This window comes from Oncorhynchus tshawytscha, linkage group LG34, assembly GCF_018296145.1.
Source record: "Oncorhynchus tshawytscha isolate Ot180627B linkage group LG34, Otsh_v2.0, whole genome shotgun sequence".
Taxonomy (NCBI): Eukaryota; Metazoa; Chordata; class Actinopteri; order Salmoniformes; family Salmonidae; genus Oncorhynchus; species Oncorhynchus tshawytscha.
In genome coordinates, this window is record NC_056462.1 from 8,382,833 (window position 1) to 8,401,648 (window position 18,816).

An 18,816-nucleotide genomic window follows, 5' to 3' on the forward strand; every position below is an offset into this window, starting at 1 on the left:
AAACTGAAATGGAACCGTGGGTTTAAAAATGTACAAATATTAGAATTTCATCAAATCAATGGCATCACTTACCAACTAATCAAAATCATTCACATTGTCCAATAAACATAATGGATCGGGGTTTTTTAAACGCGGAAATGGAGAATAGAAGGCATGAAATCAACATGAAATCCACAAGCTGTAAAGACTAAGACCACATTCTGATACTGTTACGATATTAATCAAAATAAGATGGCACTGAGTTTCAAAAATATATACACTGCTCAAAAAAATAAAGGGAACACTTCTGTGAAATCAAACTGTCCACTTAGGATGCAACACTGATTGACAATAAATTCCACATGCTGTTGTGCAAATGGAATAGACAACAGGTGGAAATTATAGGCAATTAGCAAGACACCCCCAATAACGGAGTGGTTCTGCAGGTGGTAACCACAGACCACTTCTCAGTTCCTATGCTTCCTGGCTGATGTTTTGGTCACTTTTGAATGCTGATGGTGCTTTCACTCTAGTGGTAGCATGAGACGGAGTCTACAACCCACACAAGTGGCTCAGGTAGTGCAGCTCATCCAGGATGACACATCAATGCGAGCTGTGGCAAGAAGGTTTGCTGTGTCTGTCAGCGTAGTGTCCAGAGCATGGAGGCGCTACCAGGAGACAGGCCAGTACATCAGGAGACGTGGAGGAGGCCGTAGGAGGGCAACAACCCAGCAGCAGGACAGCTACCTCCGCCTTTGTTCAAGGAGGAGCAGGAGGAGCACTGCCAGAGCCCTGCAAAATGACCTCCAGCAGGCCACAAATGTGCATGTGTCTGCTCAAACGGTCAGAAACAGACTCCATGAGGGTGGTAGGAGGGCCCGACGTCCACAGGTGGGGGTTGTGCTTACAGCCCAACACCGTGCAGGACGTTTGGCATTTGCCAGAGAACAACAACATTGGCAAATTCGCCACTGGCGCCCTGTGCTCTTCACAGATGAAAGCAGGTTCACACTGAGCACGTGACAGACGTGACAGTCTGGTGACGCCATGGAGAATGTTCTGCTGCCTGCAACATCCTCCAGCAGGACCGGTTTGGCGGTGGGTCAGTCATGGTGTGGGGTGGCATTTCTTTGGGGGGCCGCACAGCCCTCCATGTGCTCGCCAGAGGTAGCCTGACTGCCATTAGGTACCGGGATGAGATCCTCAGACCCCTTGTGAGACCATATGCTGGTGCGGTTGGCCCTGGGTTCCTCCTAATGCAAGACAATGCTAGACCTCATGTGGCTGGAGTGTGTCAGCAGTTCCTGCAAGAGGAAGGCATTGATGCTATGGACTGGCACACCCGTTCCCCAGACCTGAATCCAATTGAGCACATCTGGGACATCATGTCTCGCTCCATCCACCAACGCCACGTTGCACCACAGACTGTCCAGGAGTTGGTGGATGCTTTAGTCCAGGTCTGGGAGGAGATCCCTCAGGAGACCATCCGCCACCTCATCAGGAGCATGCCCAGGCGGTGTAGGGAGGTCATACAGGCACGTGGAGGCCACACACACTACTGAGCCTCATTTTGACTTATTTTAAGGACATTACATCAAAGTTGGATCAGCCTGTAGTGTGGTTTTCCACTTTAATTTTGAGTGTCACTCCAAATCCAGACCTCCATGGGTTGATAAATTTGATTTCCATTGATCATTTTTGTGTGATTTTGTTGTCAGCACATTCAACTATGTAAAGAAAAAAGTATTTAATAAGAATATTTCATTCATTCAGATCTAGGATGTATTATTTTAGTGTTCCCTTTATTTTTTTTGAGCAGTGTATATATCTACAACAACAATGTTCACTCTGAAGTCACCTCTGTGTTTGTGCTCCCTTGTGTGTGTGGTATGGGTGGTCTTAGAAGGTACTATATACACATTGATGAAAGGACATGGTCTACAATATGCTTGTATGTCTCTTGGTGTGATTCAGTCAATGCTTGCGTCCCAAATGGCACCCTATTCCCTTTATCGTGTACAACCTTTGACCAGGGCCCCTTTCAAAAGTAGTGCAGCACCATATAGGGAATAGGGTGTCATTTGGGACACATCCCATGGCTCTCGGCCCAGTGGTTAGAGTGTTGGGCTAATAACCGAAAGGTTGCTAGATCGAATCCCCGGAGCTGACAAGGTAAAAATCTGTCGTTCTGCCCCTGAACAAGGCAGTTAACCCACTGTTCCTAGGCTGTCATTGTAAAAAGGAGTTTGTTCTTAACTGACTTGCCTAGTCACTTTAACTATACGTTCATGTACATACTACCTCAATTGGCCCGACCTACCAGTGCTCCCGCACATTGGCTAACCGGGCTATCCGCATTGTGTCCCACCACCTGCCAACCCCTCTTTTTACGCTTCTGCTACTCTCTGTTCATCATATATGCAGTCACTTTAACCATACCTATATGTACACACTACCTCAATAAGCCTGACTAACCGGTGTCTGTATATAGCCTTGCTACTCTTATTTTCAAATGTCATTTTACTGTTTTATTTCTTTACTTACCTACTTACACACACTTTTTTTTCACACTATTGGTTAGAGCCTGTAAGTAAGCGTTTCACTGTAAGGTCTACACCTGTTGTATTCGGCGCACGTGACAAATAAACTTTGATTTAGTTAAATAAAGGTAAAATACAACAATAACATAGTATGAGCCATATACAATAGGATTGTTGTATGACATATTTTGGGTGCATTCTAGTAGCCTGGAATCCAAACTGATATGCTCTGTTTCACCATTGTTAAAACCTCTACGGGATTGGTGTCGTCCCCCCACGGGACGGGCGCGCTAATGCGATTAGCATGAGTTTGTAAGTAACAAGAACATTTCCGAGGACAAAGACATATCTGATACGTGCAGAAAGCTTGAATTCTTGTTTGAGTTTATTTTTTACAGGGACAGTGCACATTAATCAACGTTTCAGTATAAGTGTCGGTTTTAGCCAGCCAGCTAATTTTCAACTGCAGCCCCTGGGAAGGTTGTTAATCTAACTGCACTGTCCAATTTACAGTAGCTAAGAATACCATGCTATTGTTTTAGGAGAGTGCACAGTTATGTACTGAAAATGTATCAATAGACCAACTAGGCACATTTGGGCAGACTTCATACAACATTTTGAACATTAATGCAATGGTTCATTGGATCAGTCTAAAACTTTGCACATTCACTCCAAAATCTAAATTGCACCTAAACTGTAATAATACATTGTGGCCTTTCTCTTGCATTTCAGAGTTGATGTTTTTTTTGTTCCAGGTTTTTTTTTGTATTCTTTTATAAATCTAATGTGTTATATTCTCCTACATTAATTTCACATTTCCATAAACTTCAAAAGTGTTTCCTTTCAAATGTTTTCAAGAATATGCATATCCTTGCTTCAGTTCCTGAACTACAGGTAGTTAGATTTAGGGATGTAATTTTAGGCGAAAATTGAAAAAAAGGGTCCGATCCTTATTATTAAGAGCATATCAGTTAAAAATCCATTCTAACGTTCTAGCCTCAGTTTATTATCCAATCAAGCCTCATGTCCCTTCTGATCAACTGCTGCTGCAGGGTCTGTCCCCCCCCAGATGGAATCCTTTTCCCTAGGGTGCCATTTGGGACACAGCCAAAGTCTCTTCCTATGCATACATCCTCAGCGTGACCTCAGAGAGGCCAGCCAATCAGAGACATCCATCACTGTGCTCATATGATCCGTGTTGTTACAGGCTGTAGAACTTGAGGCTCCTGTCCATTCCAGTGGAGGTGAGGAACTGGGCGTGCTCCCCAAAGGCCACGCCTGTCACCACCCCAGTGTGTTCTGGGTAAAGAAAAACAAAAATGTTTTGACTTGAAATCAACTCAAAAGCATGAGTTGACGCACACCCAATAAAGTTGAGGAGGTGCTGATAAACTAAATAGTAAACCTGAAAGATATTTTTTTTGTGAATATTTCATAAGGTACTATATATACACACACTTGCTATTATTGTTATCCAGCCAGGCACTTTGAAGACCCACCTCTAGACCACTGTTTCTGTCCCAAGCTAACTCATCACCACTCGCCATTGCATCTCTAGCAGTATGACACACACAGTGCATTCTCTTACCTGTGAAGTTGAGGACCTCGGACCACTGCTTACAGATGTAGACCCTGATGTCAGTGCCACCCACAGCCAGGTACGTCCCACTCTGGTCAAACACCAGGGACTTCACCTGAGGGAGAGGAAAGAGACTCACGTATCATTTATCTAAATTTACAGGGTAGTTCAGTACCAGGAGATTACAGTATTCATACAGAGCAGACCGTTGCTAGCCTGGGTGCCAGTCGGCTTCTGTTCTCTTGCAAACTCCTTATGGAATTTTCATGCCAGTGACGGAGATGGCAAGAGCACAAACAGATGTGGGACCAGGCTAAATTGTAGCACGACTAGCTTCTGAATGTCCAGTGTACAGTCTACAACGACTGTCTCTCAAATAGCAGCGGATTTCTTAGATAGTGCACTTGGCTCTGGCCAAAAGTAGTGTAGGGAATAGAGGCCATTACAGACGTGCACTACTTACCTCATAGTTGTTGTCCAGGGTGATGGTTTTGAAATTTTTCAGCTTCCTCAGATCCCAGAGCTTCACTGAGCTGTCCTGTGCACCTGGAGACATGAGAGAGGAGGTGAGGTGAGCAGGGCCAAACATTTACTTTTTTGATCCACCAGCCACAGTGTCAAGTAGATAAAAAATCTACCAGCCACTAGATTTTATTTAACCAGCCAAAATATTTTGGTTCACAATAATTACACCAACAAAACATGAAAAAACAGATGAGCATGCTTTGTAATGTTTCTAAAAAACAATAAAATGTAGGACTAGTAAGAAGTAGTGGTATATTGTTACATTTTATTTGTGACCAGAGTCTTTTAACCAAAATATCACAGATGATACATAAATGTTCACCTGCCCCTTTAAGGTGGATGTTGCCATGGTAACATGACTCAAGTCATGTTTGTGCCATTGAGAGTCTGACTAGTAGATGCATTGTACTCTATTACCTAGCAGTTGAAACTCGAACATAAAAAAAAAAAAACCTCGCTTGTGAATTTAAACAATGTAAATAACCAAGAAACAAGGACAAAGTCTCACTTCAGTAGACTTTAATTTCAAGTAAATTAGACAAACTTTTATGCCTGTGAGCAGCGCTTCTAAAAATGTATCTTTCAACCCAGCTCTTCACATGCAGTTTTGCAACACAAGGTGGGACGTAGTTCTTTGACTTTGTGAATTTAAATTTACCAGCTCTGAAACAAAAAACGGCAGAAATACCTAGAAAACAGCTACTGAATCATTTATTTTTGCTATAAATGTGATCATACATATTTTTATTCACAATTGGCTCAGTGTTCTGTCACTCATGGGGACACTACGTCACCACAAAATCTACAGCGAGAGCTTGAAAATTCAAGCCCCCTGGGTACTGCCATAGATTTACATTATAAGTGCCCATCCAAGAAGGCTCAAGGTCATTGGCCACTGATAAAATGACGTTAAATCTACCGTAGCTTTGATATGACTGATCATGTCAACATCATACTTTCAAAATCTTAGCTAACAAGATAGACAAGCAGTCGTCATTATGAATCAAGTCGACAATCTACTGGCAAATCCTTTTCAATGCTTGTCATATGAAGGGAAATCATAGATAAAACGTATCGATGCTCATGGGCCATTGGACATGAACATTACACAACAAGTTGGAAATAGCAAATTCAACAATGAGTGGTTTGCAAGGAATCACTATCCTGCTATTCAGTGGAGTGGGTGTGTGGTCCAAGTCTGGGTTTAGTCTCTTTTCCAAACTTGAAAGGACAAACATTCACATGGCCATGAGCCAGAAAAGGTTGAATACATTGGCTATGCTGTCAATACAGCAAGACTTCTGCCACACTTCAGTGAGATCAAGACAACTGGGAGTTCTGGGGGGGGATTTCTTTTTTTTTTTAAGAGCTCTGACTGGGAAAATATGTTTTGAAAGGTCATCCAACTCGGAATTCCAAGTCGGGAACTCTTTATAGAGCTCCGACCTGAAGACGTCATGATTAAACTTTTTCCCCCAGAGTTCCCAGGTGTCTCGAAAGCACCATAAATCCAGAGAATGCTAGACTTTAATGACAAAGTTTTCCCACAAAAAGGAACACCGTGCCACCTTCCTGTTCAAGTGAGCACAGCTCAACAAGTTGAGTCCAAAGATGTATTGTATGCTGCCGCATAAATGATTTAATATTCCAGGGAGATATGTATACTGTCGACAAAAAAGTAATACTAATTGTATGTTGTGTAGTAAGCTATTAGTAGCCCATGTGCCTCACCTTAATAATCTGATCCCTAACTTAGCCTACTGTTCTGACTTGTTGGTGCACCTGTAGCCTATAGCCTGTTTTAGAGAAATGTAATTGAATATTGTAAGAAATGGCATTGTCTGCTTATATGCCCCCTTTATTTATCCTACGGTTCTGACTTGGTGTACAGGGAGAACACTAAGAACGGCCCATGTTCTGAATTCTGTCATGTGTACATTTCAGAAGTGCTGAACAAATAGTTATATTGACTACGTCTGTCCTAGCTCGCTCATTAATGTCTTAATCAAAATTACAGATGGCCTCTTATCCGCTCGTCGTTCGCTTATGCCATAGTTTGGACATCTCAATTGTCAGTAGAAACCACATTTGTTTAAGCAAGTCAGCCATATCAGTTATGTTTTTGTTTTTTTGAAGGCAGTTTTGCTGCCAGACCAGGCTCTGCTAATAGACAGGTGTAGCGGTGGTAAGGATTCACTCCATGGTGCTGAACAGAAAGCTCAGCTGTTGAGACAGATTTAAGCAGGCCATAACCGTTTGTGGGCAGATTTTGTCACCGTTAAAGTGCAATTAATGTATTGTTTTGTGGCTTCTCTGGCCTGCATCCCAAAAAATTAGGGGGAGTTTGCCCCACCAAGTTCTACATGCTAAAATCACCACTGGAGGTGAGCAATAATGTCTAACAGTGTTTACACAAAGGAATAAAGACAACTTCACACACATTCAGTCACTCACTCACAGAGAGTGTAACAGAGACTGACACACACACAAAGCTAATCTTCTCTCTCATGTGTGCGCTCACACACATACAGAGAGTCCTCTCTCTCACAAACACACAGCAATCTCACCTGTAGCCAGGTAGTATCCATTCTCAGAGAAGGCGATGGAGGTGACAGGGCCGATGTGGCCGGGGAAGTTGGCCACGTTGGTGCGCTCCTTCAGGTCCCAGATCTTGATCTGAGAGTCGGCCGTCCCCGTCCCGAAGATCAGACCGTCAGGGTGGAACTGGGCACAGGTCAGAGCTGGAGGGGTACAGGACAGGATGTGTAAAGAACATGTATTTGCAATGTATCTGTGTGCTTTCAGAGAGTACAGGGGACTGGGTGGTACTGTCTTTTATTTCAGTTACTCCAGTTAGGTACTAGGTCAGTCAATTCACAGGGGGGAGATTGATTAAATGTTATTGTTTTTTGTCTACCCATTTACATAGGAAAGACAACCTGGCATTTAAGGGTCTTGATATGTTGGAAATTATTTGGTGAGCTGACCCCACAGTTAGGAAATGCTACTTTTGGATACTGACAGACTATTAGAGGAAGCTGGTCCCTAGCAACATGTGGTCAATAAAACGTCTTGTCCCTAGCAACATGTGGTAAATAAAATGTCTTGTCCCTAGCAACATGTGGTAAATAAAATGTCTTGTCCCTAGAAACATGTGGCAAATAAAATGTCTGGGAAGATAAAGAGAGAGAGAGAGGTCCAACGGTGTGGTCCAGCGATTAGAGCTGCCACAATCGCCATGGTTCGAATCCAGTCCACTGCCCTTTCACTCCCCCTCCCACCCTGTGGTAGACTAGTGTCCTGTCTAGGGGGTGTACCTATACATCAAGCTGCCTCACACCACAGAAACAGGATATATATGCTCCTGCCCTATGGGCTGTTCTGGCTTGGACAAGGCTACTTACTTACTCCGATCTCCTCAATAAAAATAATAAAGAGCAGGAGAGAGAAGCACTCACCACATCCTGCAGCCTCATCAGTGACCTTGGTGAGAACACGACCTGTTTGGATGTCAGAGAAGGCCCAGTACTGATGTAGAGAGAAAAGGGAAGCGATAGAAAGTAGAGAAAGAGGGGGAGACAGTAGATAAAAATAGTCTTTACATAATGTTCTTGACATCCAAATCCATGTGTGTGTACATATGTTTTGTGTGTGTGTGTGTGTGTGTGTGTGTTACCTGATCCTCGGAGGAGCTGAGCAGGTAGTCTCCGGTGGCGTGGAGGGAGAGCCCGGTGACACTCGCCTCGTGAGCCCGCACCACCTGGACACAGTTGCCCCCGGTAACGGACCACACGCGGATAGTGCTGTCTGGAGAGGCCGAGAACACTACCGACTGGAGAGAGAGGCAGAGGAGGAGAGTGCGCAGAGAGGGAAAGGGGAGAGAGAGAAATTGTTGAGGTAAGGGATATTAGAGTTACAGAGTAATTCCAGTGCAAGACATTGCTGCGGACTATGTCAATGGAGAGTAAAGGAAGTGTGTGCGTCTCACCTGAGAGGGGTGGTAGATGACAGAGGTGACCTTCTTGGTATGTCCTTTCAGGGTTGCGATGATCTGCTCTTCCTTCTTATCAAACACCACCACGTTCTTATCAGCCCCACCTGTAGAGGGAGACAGAGAGGTTCGGGGTTTATCTGAGTCTGGCCAGGGTCCGCGTCCCAAACGTCAGCCTTCTGGTCAAGAGCAGTGCACTATATAGGAAATGTAGGGTGTGCCATAGTATTTTTTGTTTCCTCAAGGGAGGGAGGAAGCATTTTGATGGAATTCACACAGAAACAATGTGTGTGTATATCTACAATGGGCCGTAGACTGTGTGTGTGTGTGTGTGTGTGTGTCTCACCAGTGAGCACTTTGTTGGTGTCGGAGGGACACAGGTCCAGAGACAGGATCCCAGGCACACTGGCACTGTGGAGACCCTGACAGACAGACACACAGAGAGACAGATACATCATTTAGGGCTGTGTTCAGTAGGAATGAAATGTAAGAAAAATTATCTGAAACAGGGAGGAACCTTTCTGAACTTGCCCAAGGTTTGAAGAATAAAGTGTTCCAACACCAGCCATAGCTAGAGGTCACACACACACACACACACACACACACACACACACACACACATACATACTCACAGCATGGGTAGCGACTTGTCTGTACTTGCTGAGGTCCTCCGTTCGGACCAGCTCTTCTGGAACTGTCTTTCCTCTCTGTGGGAAGAGAGACGGTAGAGGTGAAGTGTGGACAAAAATGTATCCTAGCATGGCCATGTCCCAAATGTCACCCTATGGCCACCGTTCAAAAGTAGTGCCCTATGTAGGGAGTAGGGCGCCATTGTACTCCATTGGAAACACAGCCCATAGCCTATACTAAGCTGACAACTGGTTGGACATTAGGTAGGTTCTTCTATGAATAACAACAGGGAGGTTGCTTGATAGGGACTTCTTTGGCGTTTGAATAGTTACCTTCTTTCTCTCCGTGGTCAGGACCGTGGCCTTGTCTTGCAGCTGTGGAGAGAGGTGGACATCTTAGTATAGGACACTGTGCTGTGTAGTGTGACAGCATGGTTGATTGGTTATTTCAAGGTTTGATACACCGCGGCCTTATATGGTACTATTTGCATTGAACGCACATGATAGTCCAGTATAACAGGGTGGTATCATTCCTCTTGTACTGTGGATGTGAATGTATGTGAGGACATCCCTTACCTTCTGTATGATCTCTGGTATCATTCCCACCTGCTCACTGACCTCCATGGACTCTCCTGCACCTCCAGCCTGTGAGATGAAACACAGAATCAATAACAAACGAGAATTGTACATTCCTCATTAGAAAATGTGTATTTGCGTCAGCTGTTAAATCATTTTTATATGAACATATAGATACTACAACTTTACAGGTCTCACTTAGACCGAAGACTTCAATCAAGAACCAGTTAACTATCAATTTAAAAATATTGACTGAGGGCTTTGAGCCAATCACTGACCGTGACATGGGGCTGGGAAGCGACTGCCTGAGCCACCACCAATCCTGCCTGTGGCTTCAGAGTGGCCAGAGCTACGGGGAGAGAGAAGGGTAAAACATAGCAGAGGAGAAATGAGAAGTGACGCCCCATGGCCACTAACATCCAAAGCTGTTTCCAGATTAACATAAGAGTGTGTGTGCAAGTATGCTTGCCTGTGTGTCTGTCTATAATACTGTGTGTTAGAGTGTATAATCATGTGTTGAGTGTACAAGCATGTGTGTGTATATAAGTGCATAATGTGTGTGTGTGTGTGTGTGTGTGTGTACACAAGCGTGTGTGTATATAAGTGCAAAATGTGTGTGTGTACACAAGCGTGTGTGTAAATAAGTGCATAATGTGTGTGTACACAAGCGTGTGTGTATATAAGTGCATAATGTGTGTGTGTGTGTGTGTACACAAGCGTGTGTGTATATAAGTGCATAATGTGTGTGTGTGTGTGTGTATATAAGTGCATAATGTGTGTGTGTGTGTGTGTACACAAGTGTGTGTGTATATAAGTGCATAATGTGTGTGTGTATGTATGTATATATCTCACCCTCTCTGGCAGCAGTGACCTCCTTGGTGAGACGGGCGATGACCCTGCAGGCGGCGTCGTGCTGGTAGAGGGCGTGGCTTAGTTCTTGACGCGTTGTCTGCAGCTGCTGCCTCAAGGTGAAACTGTGGAGCATCACCGCATCCTAAGAGAGAGATCGTTTTAGAAGAGTGTGTGTCTCAGTTCAGACACAGCGAAGGGGAGTGTAGCCGAGTAAACATGGACTCACCCACTCGTCCTGCAGAGCTTTGAGGATGGCTGGGATGCTAGTGGATGAGGGAGCTTTGGGTCTGATGGGGTGAGAGACTGAGGCAGGAAGAGACAAAGATAGCTTACTGTAGTGAGATATCCCCTGACTAGTGGGGTTACCATTGTTGTTGAAGTGGCAGAATACACTCTAGCCTAGAAATTACCAGGCACCATGCAGGAATAGTTGGAAGTCAAATAATATGGATTACCCTTACTGTGTTGACTTCAGCTCAGCATCAGATCTGAACACACTCTCCTCCATGTATCCCTCACCTTTAATGTCTATCAGCTGTTCCTCTGACAGAGGCTGCCCATTCATAGGGTCTGCTCCATTCTCAGCTATGTACTTCTCAATCAGCCGCCGCTCGAACACCTGGTTGGACACCGGCGACACGCACGGGTGCTCCGGGACCTCATTTGATACTGGATGGACGGTAGAGCGAGAGGGGTAAATGTGCATGCCCGCAATTACAATATAAATACGGCAAACGCAACTCTAGTCAGAAGATGGAAGGACACATTACCGTTTAACTGTACTTTGCAGATATAACACCGATGTCAAGCTGATCCACAATGTTTGAAAAGGGTTGCTTGCTAATTGAAATGCATAACATGCATATGGTGACAATAATAAGGGAAAGTTCTAGAGACATTATTATACACAAAAATACGTGATATTTTCGGTCTGTGTACCGCTAACGTTCCGGAAGGGCAACTCGACTCATTCATTCATTCATTTGAACTTACTTGCACAAACCAGGGACATTTTCAGTAGCTAGCTAAACCTTCGGTCGTTCGTTCCCTCCAAGATCACCGTATCAGTACAGATAAATGAATGTTCTTCGGATCCAACTGTTGCTTCTTTTTGTGTTGATTGTAATACAATAATAATCCGGCTAAATTAAATTTTCATTTATTAATTTTTCTTTCCGTATTCACGCACGTTGGTCCGCGGCTGCGCGTTTCGGGTGCAGCTCCGACTATTGCATGCTGGGATAGCATGAGTCCTCCGACCCCGCCCCTAGTCTGAGGTCCCCAACAAACTATAGTGCTATTCAAAATCCTTGGGACGCTCGTACCCTAAACCTTAACCATTTTGAATGTCAACTTCAATGGTGGTAAGGGCACCCCAAAGATCCCGGATAACAAGGACCAACAAGAGATAGCCTAAATCCTATATGGTCATCAAAATGTGTCAAAGGCAGCGCTGAAACGTGTGTGAATCTGCTTTCACCATTCATGGCAACTCAGAAGAAGTAGATTTATAGTCTAGACAAGAAGGCTAGTACTGTAAATAAAATCAGGTTGGGCACACCCCCTTCCTCATCAACAGGTCTGCCATGGAGACGGTCAAAAACATAATGTTCCTCAGCACTCCGAGGAGCTGAAACGGTCAAACAGCACGGACACCGTGGTGAAGAAGTCACAATAGCAACTCTTCAACCTCAGGAGACTGAAGAAATTGGGCTGTTCTCGAGGGCCCTCACAGTGTTCTACAGGAGCACAATCAAGAGCATATTGTTGAGCTGCATCAAAACCTGGTACGTGTGTCTTCTTGTCAATAACAGCTGGTGCGCAATGCCTAATATTAAAGAGGTATTGCTCGCCTGAGGTAGAGTACCTTATGATAAGCTGTAGACCACACTATCTACCGAGACAGTTCTCATCTATATTATTCGTAGCCGTCTATTTATCACCACAGACCGATGCTGGCACTCAGCCAACTCCATAAGGCCATAAGCAAACAAGAATATGCTTACCCAGAAGCAGCGCTCCTAGTGGCCGGGGACTTTAATGGCCAACTTAAATCAGTTTTACCAGCATGTCACATGTGCAGCCAGAGGGGGAAAAAACTCTATAGACCACCTTTACTCCACACACAGAGATGCATACAAAGCTCTCCCCCGCCCTCCATTTGGCAAATCTGACCATAATTCTATCCTCCTCATTCCTGCTTACAAGCAAAAACTAAAGCAGGAAAGACCAGTGACTCGCTCAATACGGAAGTGGTCAGATGGCACGGATGCTACGCTACAGGACTGTTTTGCTAGCACAGACTGGAATATGTTCCGGTATTCATTCAATGACATTGAGGAGTATACCACCTCAGTCATCGGCTTAATCAATAAGTGCATCAACGACGTTGTCCCCACAGTGACCGTACCTACATATCCCAACCAGAAGCCATGGATTACAGGCAACATCGAGCTAAAGGCTAGCGGGACACTAATCCGGACGCCTATAAGAAATCCTGCTATGCCCTCAGACGAAACATAAAACAAGCAAAGCGTCAATACAGGATTAAGATTGAATCCTACTACACCGGCTCTGATGCTCGTCGGATGTGGCAGGGCTTGAAGACTATTACGGACTACAAAGGGAAACCCAGACTCGAGCTGCCCAGTGATGCAAGCCTACCAGACGGCTAAATGCCTTTTATGCTCGCTTCGAGGCAAGCAACACTGAAGCATGCACGAGAGCATGCATGAGAGCACCAGCTGTTCCGGATGACTGTGTGAAAACGCTCTCGGTAGCCAACGTGAGCAAGACCTTTACACATTCACAAATCCACGGGGCCAGATGGATTACCAGAATGTGTACTCAAAGCATGCGCAGACCAATTGGCAAGTGTCTTCACTGACATTTTCAACCTCTCCCTGACTGAGTCTGTAATACCTACATGTTTCAAGCAGACCACCATAGTCCCTGTGCCCAAGGAAGCGAAGGTAACCTGCCTAAATGATTACCGCCCCTTAGTACTCATGTTGGTAGCCATGAAGAGCTTTGAAAGGATGGTCATGGCTCACATCAACAGCATCCTCCCAGATACCCTAGACCCACTCCAATTCTCATACTGCCCCAACAGATCCACAGATGACGCTATCTCAATCGCACTCCACACTGCCCTTTCCCACCTGGACAAAAGGAACACCTATGTTAGAATGCTGTTTATTGATCACAGCTCAGCGTTCAACACCATAGCACCCACGAAGCTCATCACTAAGCTAAGGACCCTGGGACTAAATCCCTCCCTCTGCATCTGGATCCAGGACTTCCTGACGGGCTGCCCCCAGATGGTAAGGGTAGGCAACAACACGTCTTCCACGCTGATCCTCAACTCTGGGTACTGTGTGTACTTAGTCCCCTCCTGCACTCCCTGTTCATCATGACTGCGTGGCAAAACACAACTCCAACACCATCATTAAGTTTGCTGACGACACAACAGCCTGATCACCGACAACAATGAGACGGCCTATAGGGAGGAGGTCAGAGAACTGGCAGTGTGGTGCCAGGACAACAACTTCTCCCTCAATGAGAGCAAGACAAAGGAGCTGATCATGGACTACAGGAAAATGTGAGCCGAACAGGCCCCCAGAGGGCACGACAAAACCTTTTCCCCCTCAGGAGACTGAAAAGATTTGGCATGGGTCCCCAGATCCTCAAAAAGTTCAACAGCTGCACCATCGAGAGCATCCTGTCCGGTTGCATCACCGCCTGGTATGGCAACTGCTCAGCATCTGACCGTAAGGCGCTACAGACGGTAGTGCGTACGGCCCAGTACATCACTGGGGCCAAGCTTCCTGCAATCCAGGACCTATATAATAGGCAGTGTCAGAGGAAAGCCCATAAAATTGTCAGAGACAATTCATAGACTGTTTTCTCTGATACCGCACGGCAAGCAGTACCGGAGTGGCAAGTCTAAGACCAAAAGGCTCCTTAACAGCTTCTACCCCCAAGCCATTAGACTGCTGAACAATTAATCAAATGGCCACCGGACTATTACACTGACACCTTCTTCTCCAACACTTTGTTTTTGCATTATTTTGCATTATTTAAACCAAATTGAACATGTTTCATTATTTATTTAAGGCTAAATTGATTTTATTGATGTTTTATATTAAGTTAAAATAAGTGTTAATTCAGTTTTGTTGTAATTGTCATTATTACAAATAAAAAATGTTTTTTTAAATAAATAAATTTAAAAAATAAAAAAAGTGACCGATTAAATCGGCATCGGCTTTTTTGGCCCTCCAATAATTGGTATCGGTATCGGCGTTGAAAAATCATAATCGGTCGACCTCTAGAATCAACTTTAGAAGACAGTCCTGGCGCTTGCTGGACTTTCTTGGGCGCCCTGCAGCCTTCTTCACAACAATTGAACCGCTCTCCTTGAAGTTCTTGATGATCCGATAAATGGTTGATTTAGGTGCAATCTTACTGGCAGCAATATCCTTGCCTGTGAAGCCCTTTTTTGTGCAAAGCAATGATGACGGCACATGTTTCCTTGCAGGTAACCATGTTTGACAGAGGAAGAACAATGATTCCAAGCACCCCCCTCCTTTTGAAGCTTCAAGTCTGTTATTCAAACTCAATCAGCATGACAGAGTGATCACCAGCCTTGTCCTCGTCAACACTCACACCTGTGTTAACGAGAGAATCACTGACATGAAGTCAGCTGGTCCTTTTGTGGCAGGGCTGAAATGCAGTGGAAATGTTTTTTGGGGATTCAGTTCCTTTGCATGGCAAAGAGGGACTTTGCAAATAATTGCAATTCATCTGATCACTCTTCATAACATTCTGGAGTATATGCAAATTGCCATCATACAAACTGAGGCAGCAGACATTGTGAAAATGTATATTTGTGTCATTCTCAACTTTTGGCCACGACTGTACGTACTAAAAAAGATTAAACTAGGACAAAGAAACACCTCGGGTCCAATCTTCAATGAAGACAAACTCAGCAAAAAAAGAAACGTCCCTTTTTCAGGACCCTGTCTTTCAAAGATAATTCGTAAAAATTGTGACGACCCTCCCACTCTGTCTGCCGTTAATCTCTCTCTGTTATTTCCTTATTAGGATGCTGGTGGGCGGAGTTGGGAGGGTCGTCAGCTACATGGGAAACACCTGGGCCCGGTGTCTCCCAGGATAAATACACCACTTCCCCATTCATGGAGGAGACTCTCTCCATGCAGACACCCTTATGGATTTTGTTGTGTTTCTTGGTGGTGTTTGGGTTGTTTGCGACAACATCTTTCAACACCCTGCATTATCACATTCATGCATGCAAAACACTCACTTACACTACTGATTACACACACCATTGTATATTTTCCTTAGTTGCTTTAGTTAATAAATATATCTTTTGTTACACCTTATCTGCACGTTGTCTCCCTTTTGTTACGGGCTTTGAGCCGGTTCGTGACAAAATCCAAATAACTTCACAGATCTTCATTGTAAAGGGTTTAAACACTGTTTCCCATGCTTGTTCAATGAACCATAAACAATTAATGAACATGCACCTGTGGAACGGTCGCTAGGACGTTAACAGCTTACAGACGGTAGACAATTAAGGTCACAGTTATGAAAACTTAGGGTACTAAAGAGGCCTTTCTCCTGACTCTGAAAAACACCAAAAGAAAGATGCCCAGGGTCCCTGCTCATCTGTGTGAATGTGCCTTAGGCATGCTGAAAGGAGGCATGAGGATTGCAGATGTGGCCCGAGGAATAAATTGCAATGTCCGTACTGTGAGACGCCTAAGACAGAGCTACAGGGAGACAGGACGAACAGCTGATCATCCTCACAGTGGCAGACCATGTGTAACAACACCTGCACAAGATCGGTACATCCGAACATCACACCTGCGGAACAGGTAGAGGATGGCAACAACAACTGCCCAAGTTACACCAGGAACGCACAATCCCTCCATCAGTGCTCAGACTGTCTGCAATAGGCTGAGAGAGGCTGGACTGAGGGCTTGTAGGCCTGTTGTAAGGCAGGTCCTCTCCAGACATCACCGGCAACAACGTCGCCTATGGGCACAAACCCACCGTCGCTGGACCAGACAGGACTGGCAAAAAGTGCTCTTCCCTGACGAGTCACGGTTTTGTCTCACCAGGGGCGATGGTCGGATTCGGGTTTATCGTCGAAGGAATAAGCTTTACACTGAGTCCTGTACTCTGGTGCGGAGGTGGAGGGTCCCTCATGGTCTGGGATTAGTTAATAGACCTTTCTTATTGGTCTATGAACTAATTTGCCGCCTGGTGATGTCACAAGGCAGGCCACAACTCCATCCCACCAAAACAGGCTGACATTTCAGGCTGTCTTTTCAAATAGCTCTTACACGGAAAAGGGCATTGTTGTCATTTTCACAGTATTATTCCAACCTCATAGTGTGGACATTTTGAGAGGTCATTTCCAAAATGCTAGATCCACCAATTTTTCACATTTTGTGTTTCATCAGACATTCTTGATTATGGGTACCTTCATGTGTGTTTATTATATTATTGTTCTCAGATTAATAATTCATAGATGTGTATGGAAAACGCTATAAATACATTGTTTTGCTGGAATGGAATGTTCATATCCTGTATATTTTACTGTGATATGTGGTTGTCTCACATAGCTATTTTAAGATTAATGCACTTACTGTAAGTCACTCTGGATAAGAGCCTCTGCTAAATGACTAAAATGTCAAATGTAAATGTTTTGCATACAGATCTCATATTGAATTATTTTTGTAAAACATTTTTAAAATATTGTCACAAATGTTTCATTTGTATAGTTCTTTGTAAAAACTTAGTAATTTGTTATATTTGACTGTGTAAAACCTAGCAGTACTACTTATCTATTTGAGAGTGAGGCGGATATACAGTTGAAGTCGGAAGTTTACATACACCTTAGCCAAATACATTTAAACTCAGTTTTTCACAATTCCTGATATTTAATCCTAGTAACAATTCCCTGTCTTTCTACTTTACTTTACTATTTATATTTTTCACAACTTTACTTTTACTTCACTACATTCCTAAAGAAAATAATGTACTTTTTACTCCATACATTTTCCCTGATATCCAAAAGTACTTGTTACATTTTGACAGGAAAATGGTCCAATTCACACACTTATCAAGAGAACATCTCTGGTCATCTGGCGGACTCACTAAACACAAATGCTTTGTTTGTAAATTGTGTCTGTGTTGGAGTGTGCCCCTGGCTATCCATACATTTTGAAAACAAGAATACCATGCCGTCTGGTTTGCTTAATATAAGGAATTTGATATGGTTTATACTTGTCCATTTACTTTTGATACTTAAGTACATTTTAGCAATTCCATTTACTTTTGGTACTTAAGTACATTTAAAACCAAATACTTTTACTCAAGTAATATTTTACTGGGTGACTTTTACTTTTACTTGAGTCATTTTCTATTAAAAACGTATTCGGGATAAGTGTCCCTTCCACGGGACGGTTGAGTTAATGTAGGCTAATGCGATTAGCATGAGGTTGTAAGTAACAAGAACATTTCCCAGGACATAGACATATCTGATATTGGCAGAAAGCTTAAATTCTTGTTAAATCTAACTGCACTGTCCAATTTACAGTAGCTATTACAGTGAAATAATACCATGCTATTGTTTGAGGCGAGTGCACAGTTTTGAACATGAAAAGTTATTAATAAACAAATTAGGCAAATTTGAGCAGTCTTGATACAAAAGTTTGAACAGAAATGCAATGGTTCATTGGATCCGTCGTAAACTTTGCACATACACTGCTGCCATCTAGTGGCCGAAATCTAAATTGCAGCTGGGCTGGAATAATACATTATGGCCTTTCTATTGCATTTCAAAGATGATGGTTAAAAAAAATACAAAAGAACAGTTGTTTTCTATTTATTATCTTTTACCATATATATTGTGTTATTCTCATACATTCCTTTCACATTTCCACAAACTTCAAAGTGTTTCCTTTCAAATGGTACCAAGAATATGCATATCCTTCCTTCAGGGCCTGAGTTACAGGTAATTAGATTTAGGTATGTCATTTTAGGCGAAAATCGATCCTGAGGCAGTCACTCTTTGTGTTCCATGAAGTTTACTGATTACTATTTTAAAAAATGGGG

At 43.7% G+C, this 18,816-nt stretch overlaps 1 protein-coding gene across 1 annotated transcript; it reads right to left on the reverse strand.

The window, feature by feature from the left end:
- Positions 1-3,291: 3,291 nt before the first annotated feature.
- LOC112231832 (pre-mRNA-processing factor 19) lies at positions 3,292-11,899 on the reverse strand. The gene is made up of 16 exons (XM_024398623.2): positions 11,665-11,899; positions 11,191-11,340; positions 10,898-10,974; positions 10,672-10,813; positions 10,098-10,168; positions 9,820-9,888; positions 9,577-9,618; positions 9,247-9,321; positions 8,961-9,036; positions 8,612-8,721; positions 8,300-8,455; positions 8,082-8,151; positions 7,191-7,364; positions 4,562-4,644; positions 4,108-4,213; positions 3,292-3,818 (listed from the first exon to the last, which is right to left on the reverse strand). Exons 1-16 carry the CDS (start codon positions 11,681-11,683, stop codon positions 3,721-3,723), a joined length of 1,518 nt encoding a protein of 505 aa, XP_024254391.1. The 5' UTR covers positions 11,684-11,899; the 3' UTR covers positions 3,292-3,720.
- Positions 11,900-18,816: the final 6,917 nt, after the last annotated feature.

Coding starts and splice junctions, on each gene's coding strand:
- LOC112231832 (XM_024398623.2), bottom strand. Junction 9,619..9,819: donor TACCAGAGATCATACAGAAG/GTAAGGGATGTC, acceptor CTCTCTCCACAG/CTGCAAGACAAGGCCACGGT. Junction 9,037..9,246: donor GACAAGTCGCTACCCATGCT/GTGAGTATGTAT, acceptor TCTGTCTGTCAG/GGTCTCCACAGTGCCAGTGT.